This window comes from Centrocercus urophasianus, unplaced genomic scaffold, assembly GCF_019232065.1.
Source record: "Centrocercus urophasianus isolate 14NV4802_14NV808 unplaced genomic scaffold, USGS_Curo_1.0 seq_12, whole genome shotgun sequence".
Taxonomy (NCBI): domain Eukaryota; kingdom Metazoa; phylum Chordata; class Aves; order Galliformes; family Phasianidae; genus Centrocercus; species Centrocercus urophasianus.
Genome location: NW_024884364.1, coordinates 56319567 through 56331668, shown reverse-complemented (window position 1 = coordinate 56331668; position 12102 = coordinate 56319567). Strand labels below are relative to the sequence as shown.

The following is a 12102-nucleotide window of genomic DNA, read 5'->3' as shown; positions in this document are numbered from 1 at the left end:
CAAATAATGACTTACTGAGATAAAGGCCTGGATAAATAAAAATTTCCATTTATCCCTATGCTTTAATTAGCAACTGTAGTAATAGAGACTGTGTGGTTACATGCTATACTATGTGCATCCACATACCTTTCTTCTCAGTTTAACAAGCTGGCTGGGCCCTGTAATAATAGTCCAGGTTGGTCTGGTGTTCAGGGAATCTACCCTTTTTTTGAAAAGTTTTGGCTCTCCAGTACCAAAAGAATCTTCCCTTCATGACAATCCCTTTGTAAGACAACCAGCAGCACACAACCCTGCAGGAACATGTTTCACACAGAGGGGTGTTGCAACACCCTTGTTGCAAACACGTTCTTGTCTCCAGCTCTGACGTACCTAGAAAAATAGCCAGTAAGACCTTCTTGAGAAAGGGGAACCTGGGGCCTTATGGAGTGCTTGAAGGGATCCCCATCTTCCCAAACAGAAGGGTGCAATGAAGCACATGGTGCTCCAGGAAAGCTCCACTTAGCCATCTCTTACCTTTCTCGTAGCCTGTTTTAGTCCAGCACAGTGAATAAGCACAGCACAGCTTTAAAATGCCAGCCTCTGGTACAGTAGGGGCAATCTGTGGAGTGAGACTCAGCATGGCTGTCTTGCAAGTAGAAGTAGCTGCAGTCCCTGCCTTGCCCTGCTTGATAGACACATTGTGGTCACAGGAGCAGGAAAGAAGACAGGTATCTCACAGTCTCTCTTTCTTGACCTCTTTTTCTTAGCTGTGCCAAGTGTAAAATGGCCAAGGAAGCTGTAGCAGGCCCTTAATTTAGGACACTAACACACAGTTTTACACTCCAGCTGTGTTTATTAGCACAAATTTCCATGGTTTATTCAGTTCCATATTAAAGAGAGTCTTAAATCAGAAAATATTGTGGAAAAGTACAAATGGTGCATTTTAGTGTGTTGCTTTAAACAAAATGAAAAAAAAAATCACTTAATATGCAAAGGAAATTCTGTCTTAGCCTGAGGAAAAATGTTTTTATGGTAGACTCCCAGAAATAGGAGGTGCAAGTGTTATACTCCGCTCTGACACAAATTTCCTACATGAAAGTCACTTAGGCATGGCTTAAATAGCCTCCCATCAGCACTAGGTGATAGAAATATCCTTCACATTCAGTCTTCCTTCGCAGTGGACCAGCTCCTTACTGATACTGAATCACTCATCACAAGTACTTCCCCCTTCCTTGAGTGTGTAGGGATCCTGGAGGGAAATGGGAGCACTTTGCATCACCTTGCTGGGCTCGATACCTCCTATTTTGGCACTGCAATACCTAATATAAGCACTTAGAGTGAGCAGCCTGAAAATGACTCTAAGTCTCTCTGCTCCTTAGTTCCCCATCTGTGAAATTGGGATAATAGCACTTCCACCTGCAGAAGAGCGTCAGGGAGAGAAATATAATAAAAAGTTTGTGAAATTCTCCGGTATGATCGCAATGGGAGTCATATAAGAACCTAAAATAGATTGAAGCCAGTGTGCCATTCCAAAGTTACTATTTAAAATCTTTATCCCTTAGAAAAGAATAAGGTCCATTAACCTTTCACTGCGTGCATCAGATTTCAACCAAATGCATCCAGTCCATTAATGGGCTTTATGTACCGCAGGAGTTCTGATTGAAGGAAAGACAAGTCAGGACGGAGAGATAATAGTATGATTCATCTCTACCCACATCAAAAATGAAATTCTGAGACCAGATAAGTGGTATGTAAGCGTACACATATGAACATAATGTGCACATGTGCATATACACTATTATTGAGGACATATATGTGCATATGTATATGTTTAAGCACACAAACACGTGGAGTCAAAGAAGTTCAGAAAGTAAGAGAACAAACTGGGTGAGGAAGAAGGATGGCATGAAAAGCTGTGAGAGTAGAGTGGTCCGTAAAGGAGGAGGAGGATATAGAAGGCAAAATCCTGACAAGAGGCCACGCAGTGCTGAAAATGGTAGGAATGAAAAAGAAGTGAGAATGGAAATGAGCCTTTGAATAAGAGTAGTCAAAATATTTAACTCCTATTCTCTTAGTTCAAGACAATCGTTGCCTTCCTTTGTTGACTGAAAGACTGCATCTGCAATGTGTGAAACCACTTTTAATGGTAAGGACACTTGATAGCTGAGGCAAAAGGCCTGATGTTGAGTTCATGGGATTTCCAGCACTGAAGAGCTTTGACAGACATCTGTTAGGAACGTCTTAGGCAGAGTTGATCCTTCTTTTGACACAAGAGTGTGGACCAAATAACATCTCTTAGCCTTTTTCAGCTCTGCTTTCTGTTTTACGATTTTCACTGATGCACAAGGTTTGATGAGCTTTAGCTTTCTCATAGGAAAATTTATGAATCTGAAGATATACTGACTTGCGTCAAGTTTATAAGTCACAGTGAGAAAATCTCACATTGAGAAAATCCCATCAAATGTAACCATATCTTGATGACTACATTATTTCTATGTGTCCTTATTTTTTCCCTCTAGGTGGAAAAGTTTGGAAAGGCACTGAATTATGCAGAAGCAGCACTATCGTTTATTGAGTGTGGAAATGCAATGGAACAAGGCCCAATGGAATCTAAATCCCCCTATACAATGTATTCAGAAACAGTTGAACTCATCAGGTAGGAAGGGAGGAGACAACCACAGGGGTTACTCTGTTCATGCAAATATGCTCATCTACTTTATCGCATTATTTTCTAGAGAAGTGAGGACTTGCCAGGTGCCTCGTCAGTCATATGTAACACAAATGGATTATCTGTGATTTCACTGGAAATTAAATTAGGAAATGGTGTAGAATGCAAAATAAACAAAGCTTTTAATATTACCAGAGTTGCAAATTACTTAAAGAGGTTCAAGGTATAAGTCAAGTGCTCCTCAAAAGGGAAAAAAACTGCTACCTAATACCAGAACACACTCATGGAGCGATCATTTGCAAATGCTGTAACATGTTTAAGTCTACAGTATAATTGTTACCTGAAAGATGTGAACAGCCATAGAAAAATGGGCATTTGAGGCCCATTAGTGTGTGTTCTCCTACGGACGCTAGTGGACTCCTGAAAACAGTCCAGCTCACACTTGAACAGATCCCTACATTTACCCAGCTACATGGCTATCCAAACAAGATAACCCAGGTACAGTCCTACCCACAATTCCTACAAGGAGAGTTTCTTTCTTCTAAGTCCTTTCCTCTATTGTAATTTGTACTAATAGTTAATATTGAGTGCTGGAAGAGAAAAATAGGTCAAACTCATCCCAGCATCTGAGTGACTCTCTGCAAGAGAAAGTCCAGCACACTAGCAGAGAAAGTTGCACTGTCAGTGACGATGGCATAATTCCTTAGGACAGTCAACCATGCAGGTCTCATCAGCACTAAGGTCATAGTAATTAAAACATTTCATTTTTAATCATATTCATAATGAAGCAAAGCTCCTCAAACAATTGCGTTCTTTTGGAGCTCTTTTTTGGAGTGTTGATGCAATCATTTTCTCACCAACATTAACAATTCCATTGGCATTTTATTCCACTTAGGGCTCTCTTCTCATGCATTTCAGTGGATTGAGGCCAGCTTTCTAACTGGAAGATTATTAAACAAAGTAAAATATTTTTTTTTCAGTAGGAGAGTAGAATACTGCATCTCTGCATCTCTTCCTTCTTTTTTTCAATACTTGCACCATCACAGGCAGAGAGCTCTTCCTTTGTCTGCCCTGTCTTTTATCATGATAGCAAATATATGGTCCTAACTCTGGAAATGAATTTTGCTTGCAGATTCATAGCTTTCAATAATGTATGTAGCTGTGGTTGTGTAGTAGTGTGAATTACTGTTGATCTCACTTGCTGCAGCTTAGAAAAATATGCTAGGTTTACTAGGTACACCTGTTAAAACAAAATGTTCATACTGAATCTTTGCACATGTATCAGGATTAAAGTTTGAAAACAAAGATAAGAAAAACCACAGGCAGCTAATTATGGGGAGCAGGTATTTTTCTGGAAGCGAGCCCAGAAGTGCTGTGTTGTCCTAACCTTGTCCATTGTTCAGGTATTCAGCTGGAAGCCGAGATTTCCAGAAACTAATTTATGATTGCACAGCACATACACTCTTGAAACAGCAGTGTTACCACTGTGGATGTTTAATATTTATAGGATTTGAGCGTAATGTCATATGTGCAAAAATAGCTCTGAGCTACAAGTTCCCCCTGTGCCGTGCTCTGCTCAGAGGCTCAAATCCGGGTAGACACGCTCGGAATTGGCAGGGTGAGGGCAGCACCAGCTTCAAGACAGGCTGTCACCTGCCTTCAAGCACTGCAAAAACCTCCCTGCGTGAACTCTGTGTAACTGGGCCTCCCCGACGGCGGAGGTTATTTCAGTAGGGCAGCACAGCAAGCCAGGAAGCAGCACCTTGCCAGCTGGGCTTCCCTCTGCACTGATCTATGGTCAGGGGGAGTTACTGCTGTATAAGGAGTGCAGGGAGGCACCGTTAATGGCAAAATAGTTCCAAAACACAACCAGAAAAGGACATGTATGTTTGGTAACTTGAGCAAATGTGTATAACGGGCCAGCTCAAATTACATTGGTCAGCATAGCTCTTGTAGGAGCTGATCAGTAAAATAAAGCTGTGTCGGTTTACTCACATGGGCTTCTTTCCTTTTGCTTAAGGTACGCAGTGAGACTAAAAACCCACTCAGGCCCCAATGCCACGCCAGAAGACAAGCAGTTGGCAGCACTATGGTTAGTAGATCACCATTTCCTCAAAAGGCTCCTTTTCTGCAGGGAGACAGTTCTTGAAAATCAGACGCTGGACGCGGCCAGATAGGATTATGTTGTCTGTTGAAAGAAAGAGCATACTTTCAGCTCTGGGAAGGTCCAGCCCTCATATCACTGCAACAGGTCTGCGTTCTGTCTCTGTAAATAAGCAATTCATACTTATTGACTGTGACAGGTCAGCTATCGTACATCAGCATAATTAATTTTTAAATGCCCGATGGTTTGCTGTTTTTATGAGCAATGTACTTTTGTACCAATAGTTTGGCAATTTCTTTATGGCTGACATTTAGGCTCTATAATCATAAATTCCATTTACATTACGTGAAGAGAGATACGGTGATGGCGATAATTAAGCCTCTTGGATTCCCTCCCAAACAGAGATTTCAGGATATACACACGCACCTTACATTCTGTAGGGTGGCTGCTGATGGCTATTAAAATGCTTAAACGCTGTTAAAATCAAATTTTAATTTAATATCTATGTAGTTAATACATCAAATACCTATTACATGGTTACTGATTCTCAGTAAGTGGACATTTACAATCAGCAAGTGTGTTTTTAACATCTATTAACCATCTGTTAAAAACCCAAACTGAATGCATCTTCATCCTCCATAAATAAAAGAGTCCTAATTAATCATTTGTGTAGAAAGAACCAAGTATTCAGAGGTGCGCGCTCCTTTTAAACGCCCTTCCTTTGTCGCCAGTCTGCTGGCGCGGTCCGGAGGAGCACGGGGCACGGGAATTGCTTTAAAAATGCTTAGGTGGGGAATTACTGAAAAGCGGCTAAAAAAGAAACGGGGGGGGTGAAGGAGGGGGGGGAGCGGTGAGGGGCGGCGGGCCGCTCCCTCCCGCCTGCTGCCTGCCAGCCGCTGCCCGTCTGCCGAGCCGAGGCTGTCCTCCAGCGGCGGGCGGCCGCAACTCGCCGGCTGCGGGCTGAGGGGGCCGGCGTAGCGCTTCCCCACGGACAGCTTGCAGCCTCGGGAGCTGCGTGGGGCCTGGGCGGACAGGAGGCTACGCGTGGCTGCCTAAGTCTGCTGGGAAAGGCACACGGGAGATAGAGCCAGAATGGCTAGTTTGTTATTTAGGCTGCAGGTTGCTGGAGTGCAGTAGCGGAATGAGGCACCCCGAAAGGCTGCTGTTGCATTTGCAACGAGAAATGAATTTAAAGATTAAATCTTTTGGGGGTTCCAGGCTAATAATGACTTCTCCTTTGTCGAAGCATAAGTGCATCAAATTCAGGGCTAAAACCTGGGAACCAAGGTGCACAAACCCTTCCGATCACAGCCTGCTCTGTGGCTCTCTTCACGGACTGCCATGGCCGCGGCACCTAACCTAGCCTTGCTCATGAATCCACTGCAAAGTGTGAAAGATCATTAGCAGTCTTCTTCATAAGGATGGAAGTGGCTCAGTACAGCACGCATACGGTTAGGGCATTGTCACCTACTTTGTGGCATCTAACCATGTTTGGATACGGAGCTGTTGGAGCGAGTCCAGAGGAGGGCCACAGAAATGATCAGAGTGCTGGAGCACTTCTCCTATGAAGACAGGCTCAGCAAGCTGGGCTTGTCCAGCCTGGGGAGGAGAAGGCTCTGGGGGAACCTTGAAGGGAGCTTACAAACAGGAGGGAGACCAACTTTTTACATGATCTAATAGTGACTGAGCAAGGAGGAATGGTTTAAACCAAAAGAGGGAAGATTTAGATTAGATATCAGGATGAAATTCGTCACTCAGAGGGCAGTGAGGCGCTGGCACAGCTGCCCAGAGAACCTGTGGTGCCCCATTCCTGGCAGCGCTCAAGGCCAGGTTGGATGGGGCTCTGGGCAGCCTGAGCTGGTGAGGGGAAGCTATACCCCTCAGGGCAGGGATTGGAGCTTGATGATCTTTAAGGTCCCTTCCAACCTCAGCCATTGTATGATAAGATTCTGTGATAAGTAAAATGAACAGAACAAGTGAACTTAGTAGTAAGCAAAGTGCCGCCAGTCTTCCACTGCACATTAGTTGAAGAATTTAAGATAATTCATTGAGAATACTGTTTGGAGGCACACTTCACCTTCTGCTCTCCCTTTTATTGCAGTTACCGCTGCCTGGCCCTTCTGTACTGGAGGATGTTCCGACTCAAGAGAGACCATGCTGTCAAGTATTCTAAAGCGCTTATTGAGTATTTCAAGGTACTCTTTTTTTCACATGTTCTAAAATCAGTGTGCTGTTACAGTAAATACATTTTAATAAAAACAATAGCTGTGCTGGGGTTAGTTCTTGTCCCACTAAGTCGGTAGGAACGTTGTTATAGACTGCCATAGCAACACTTAATCACTGGTTACTTATTTTGCCTTCACAAGGGACCCTCTTTGCAATATACAAGTCACGTCCCTTCAGGAAGGCTAAGAAATTTATTGTACTAACAGGCATTTTCAGGTTACTCAATCAATTATCTAGTGCTAACCTGCTTTGTTGTAGGTAGATTTTGGAGATTTTGCTCCAAGAATCACCTCCAGGATTACACTTCCCACTAGACTTCCTGTGAGTTGAAGACTTTGATCTGTATCAGTCCTCAGCTGCAGGACTTCCCCTTAGAAGCTTGGGTAGGTAAGGCAGTGCAGTGGGACACGTTCTCACCCGAGGAACTAGCAAAGAGCCCACGCTGACTTCAATGGGAGTTGTACAAAAGCACCAGAGGGCAACCAAGCCACCTGCCATGTAGTTGACAGAGCACCACTGGCTTCCCCTTCCTGCTTTGTGTGCTACTGTTTGCTATCTCCAGTTCCTGCCTGGTCTACAGCCTGGTTGTTTTGAATAAAACAGGAAGTCATTCAAAGCATTTTAATCTATTTTATTTGACAGGCAGCCTTTTTCTGAAAGTATCTCAAGGACAGAATCTTTATGGTGGAGCCCTCCTAGCAGTCAGTCCATCCAGCATTTAATCTACATGGAAAGAAAAATAGCCTCTATCTTTCTAATTAAATAAATATGTACATATAAATGCTTTAACACAAACTGTTTCAAGACAAACTGTTTTGGGAACTGGAACAGCCATTTGTCTTTAAACATGAGGCTCCTTTTTTTTTTTCTCTTTCTTTTTTTCTTCTTCTTTTTAACAGAGGAACGTACCTTGAAATGAAAAACATCCATCCTTTGACATTTTGTTAATAAAAAATTTCAAATACAACCACGAGCATTCATGACCAGATTTTAAACACATGAACACATTGAAGGAAATTGACAGATCTGTTATTGTCAAACTGAAATTGAAGTCACTGTAATTGCTTCTAAAAATTTAGCAATATATAATTCAACATCTTATGTTTCTCTAACAATGACTTGATTTCAGGGGAAAGAAATATGTGCCAATTATAACACTTTCTTTTTCTTCACCAATTCAGAGAATGCCTGCATTAAGAACAGCATGGTCAGGCTCTCAACCATGTAAAATGTCTCTTACTCGCAGACAGAAACTGTTTCACAGCAAACATAAAATGGACTTACACTCTGTTACAGACAAGATGAGCTTGTTTTCTGCAAAGCTCCTGCTGATAGAATGATAGTGCAGTTTCACATTAGTAAGTATTCTCACCTTTGAAAGTAAAAATAGGAAAAAAAATCCATTTGCCATAATTTTCAGTGGAAAACAAGCCAATTCTCCACTCATTTCATATTTGGTATCTAAAAGCTTTCAAAACCAACTGACATGAAATACTGACTGCATTAAGAGCTTCCACATATATTATCAATCAGAGAATGGCTTTAAACTATTTCACACATATTTTCAGGGAAAATCGGACGTACTTTTATTTTAAACAAGAAAAGAAAACTTATTAAATCTCCTTTTAAGTATTTTATTTCCATTATATTAAAAAAAAAAGTAATGTAGCAGAGAATTTAAAAAAAAAAAAAAATAGCCAACATGAGAAAAAAGGTGTGGAAAGCTGTACAGTAAGGCAGAGGCTACTTAAATTTACAGTGGAAGTATCCTTGATTCCATTTCAGTTTTCTCAATTTCCTGCCTCCTGCTCTGTAAGTAAATAACACATGCTCAGTTTCTGTTGCACTAGAAAGAGGAAGGCCAGTAGTTCTGAATACACACACACCAAAAAAACAAAAAAACAAAAAAAAAAAAAAAAAAACACACTGAAGGAAAAGCCCAGTGTGGGACACTCCTGAGCTACTTTTTCATAGCAATAATACAGAAGGCCAGGTGTCAAAATGCAGTTCTGGAGTGTGGAAACACTTGAAGGAATGCAGAGGATGCATCAGAGGTGGGAAAACAAGTTTTTTTTTTTTAGGAGAGGCTCAAGCAGTGTGCCCATCTTACAGAAAACCATTAAGATAATGTGATCACTGTGTATGGAAACATTACTGATAATGCCAGGTGACGTGCAGTTTTGCTGGCACAGGACCAAGAAAACTCTGAAACACTGAAGTTAAGAAAGTTGAGTCTTGAAATCTTGAAATAGGACCTATTTTCCTAACTTAGAGGCCTGCTAAACAGTAGAGTAGGACAAAAGAGAGCAACGATGATAGTGACTTAGGACTTCTGTATGCCTAGCTATCTTTTATTAAAAGGAAAAAAAAAATTCAGGTTGAAGTTCCATGATTGGTGGAAATCAGGCATTACATGATTGAATGTTCTGTAGGATTGCTCACGGCCTTCTTGTGTTCTGGTTTTCTCTATCACGAGAAATTCCAGCCTAAACCTGACAAAGAGTCCTAGCACTTCCCTCTGAACTCCCAGGGTTTTTGTGAGAAGGTTGAGCATCAGCGAGCGTGTTTTCCTAGCCAGCCCCCATCTCAGGATGTGTAATGGAATGTGATTTGAGTCTGTGCTACAGCACCGCTTCGCCACAATTCCAAACCAGGCTCTCTGGGTTAATTGCATCAAGAGATTCGAATACCTCTGTCTGCATAATTTTTTCTTTATATTCCTTTACTTTTATATTGTCTGCTGTTCCTCATTTCGTATTTTTACATTAATTATGTGTATTGTTAATTATTTTTCCTTTACAGAATTCATCAAAAGCTGCCCAGAACCCATCTTCTTGGGGTAACAGTGGAAAGTAAGTTCACCTGTTGCGCAGAAACTTAGAACATATTGACTGTCAGGTGTTACATTTTCTTACCTGCTGTATGTTCTGATACTTCCATGTTTTTAAATCAAACACTCTTTTAAGCCATGGTGTCAACATCTGATTTCAGGAGCACAGGAACTCCATCGCCCATGTCCCCTAGCCCTTCTCCAGTCAGTTCTGTCGGATCCCAGGGGAGCACAGGGCCCCCTTCCTCATCTCCTATAATCAGCATCCCCCAGCGCATCCATCAGATGGCCGCCAACCACGTCAGCATCACCAACAGCATCCTGCACAGCTATGACTACTGGGAGATGGCTGACAACCTGGCCAAGGAAAATAGAGGTGGGTGATGCAAGGATATGGGCCACTCTATAAGAACATCACATGTTTTGATCAGCAAAAAAATGCTTTGACAGGAATCCTGTCAGCAGAGTAGGGCTGCAGAGGTTCTTTTTTTCTTCAGTCTTTTTCTAGTCTGTCCCAAAATTACCCAAAAAATGCAATTTTTGACAGCTGTCTCATTTGGAAGCATCTTTATATCACTAATTTTTTCTGTACATTGCTGGTGACAGACAGATCACAGGTCACAGATGTATCTGCGGGCAGTATTCACTGCCATTTGTGTCATTCTGGAGAGAGAGGTTTGAGAAGGGGCAAGGCAGACTTCTGCTCCCAGAGTCACGGAGCTGGATGAGATGCTTCTAGCCAGACCATGTCACAAATCAGGAGTACACTTCATTTCTGCAAAAGAAATGAGAACCCATCCAACCTCCACTCCCAAGGAGAGACAGATAGGAACAAGGCACCCTCACTCCCTATTCGGGGTAAGATTTTCCCAGTTAAACTGGTTTCACTGTATTTAAGGCAGGGATGTGATCAGGATTCAAATCAAAATTAGGACACTTAAATGTAGGTGTTTGTATGTGAGCTGTTGGGTTAATCTCTCATTGCAGTGGATGGAACTTTGTTCAATACAAACAGCAGAGTTCAGAGGGCTGCTCAGTTCACCTTGAAGATGACACCAGGATCCAGTTCAGTTGCCTAACTGTAGCTACCCAATGCCCTTCTGAGGTGTCCTTTCCTGTACTGCTGCTCCAGAAGTCTCCTGTATGTCCTGTGTTAGGTCAGCTATATATGTATCAACTGCCTGAGGACATCTCAAATGGACATTATATGCCTCTAAGGATGTAATTAAGTAGCTATTGACTATTTAGGCGGATTACTCTTCAGATTGGGATGATCACGTTGTATATATGCCTCTATTTGTCTATCAAGGCAGTTTAGATATCTGGCATATGTAGAGATAGACACTTATGTATAGGCTTTTAGATTCACTTGTCCTTAATATATCTTGCCCAGCATCTGTTTGTTTTGTCAAGACTCAATGGAAATTAACGAAAGGCAAAGCTGAAGAACTCACTGTTTTGTTCTTTCAAAAGAAAATTGTTACGTATCAGCCTGTAACATCATGAACCGTGGGGCTTTAAAATTAATCTCACTAGCACTAAACTTTCATTCCCATGAAATGTTCAGCTTGACTCAATTTGCAAAAGAATAAAACCTATTAAAGGGTGACAAATAGCAAATACAGCTTCACTCTTCTGATGCTGAAATCTTTTTTTTTTTTCCCTCCCTGTAGAATTTTTTAACGACTTGGATGCATTGATGGGACCTATCACCTTGCACAGCAGTATGGAGCATTTAGTTCAGTACACTCAACAAGGACTTCACTGGGTGCGGAATAGCACTCACTTGTCATAATGACTGTGTGCCATTCATTTGGACTATATAACCTTTCATGGATAATTCAGTTATTCTGGACACTGTGCTACAGAAATAGTCAACCACAGCATTGATCCAAACAAAGGTGAATATTTCTTCAATGTTGAGAAGATGTTTTCTGAGAGTAGATATGTATCTGTGCATATGTACAATATACAATGATTTCTCTTCAGAATAAATTGTTCTGTACCACTCTCCAGAAAATTTTCATACACTAGAAATACTAGAAAGAACTGATCTGAATGCACAAAACATACCCTTTCTATTCGTGTGCTGAAAAATTCAGAAACCAAAATCTCATGGGGTGATTGAACCAAGTGCAATAAGCACAAATCCCTATTCAGGAAAGCTCTCAATAGACTCTTACCTTTTAAGCTTGTGCTGAAATCCCATTTACTTCAGTAGAGCTTAAGCACATATACAAGGGTTTTCCTGAACTAAATGAATGAGGGCAAGTCTCAGCAACAGAGAACTTACTG

General features: G+C 41.6%; 1 protein-coding gene and 1 non-coding gene across 2 annotated transcripts in view; both read left to right on the top strand.

The window, feature by feature from the left end:
- The window catches only part of AFF3 (AF4/FMR2 family member 3), a 316384-nt gene extending 304644 nt beyond the window's left edge, over positions 1-11740 (top strand). Inside the window, exons 16-21 of the mRNA XM_042810250.1 lie at positions 2499-2635; positions 4668-4739; positions 6853-6946; positions 9780-9829; positions 9969-10183; positions 11481-11740. Coding sequence (XP_042666184.1) covers positions 2499-2635; positions 4668-4739; positions 6853-6946; positions 9780-9829; positions 9969-10183; positions 11481-11602 — 690 coding nt within the window. The 3' untranslated portion in view covers positions 11603-11740. The remainder of the gene's footprint in view (positions 1-2498; positions 2636-4667; positions 4740-6852; positions 6947-9779; positions 9830-9968; positions 10184-11480) is intronic.
- Positions 6139-6248, top strand: LOC122156387. The gene has a single exon (XR_006167477.1). It is a non-coding gene; the product is annotated as a U6atac minor spliceosomal RNA (small nuclear RNA).
- Positions 11741-12102: the final 362 nt, after the last annotated feature.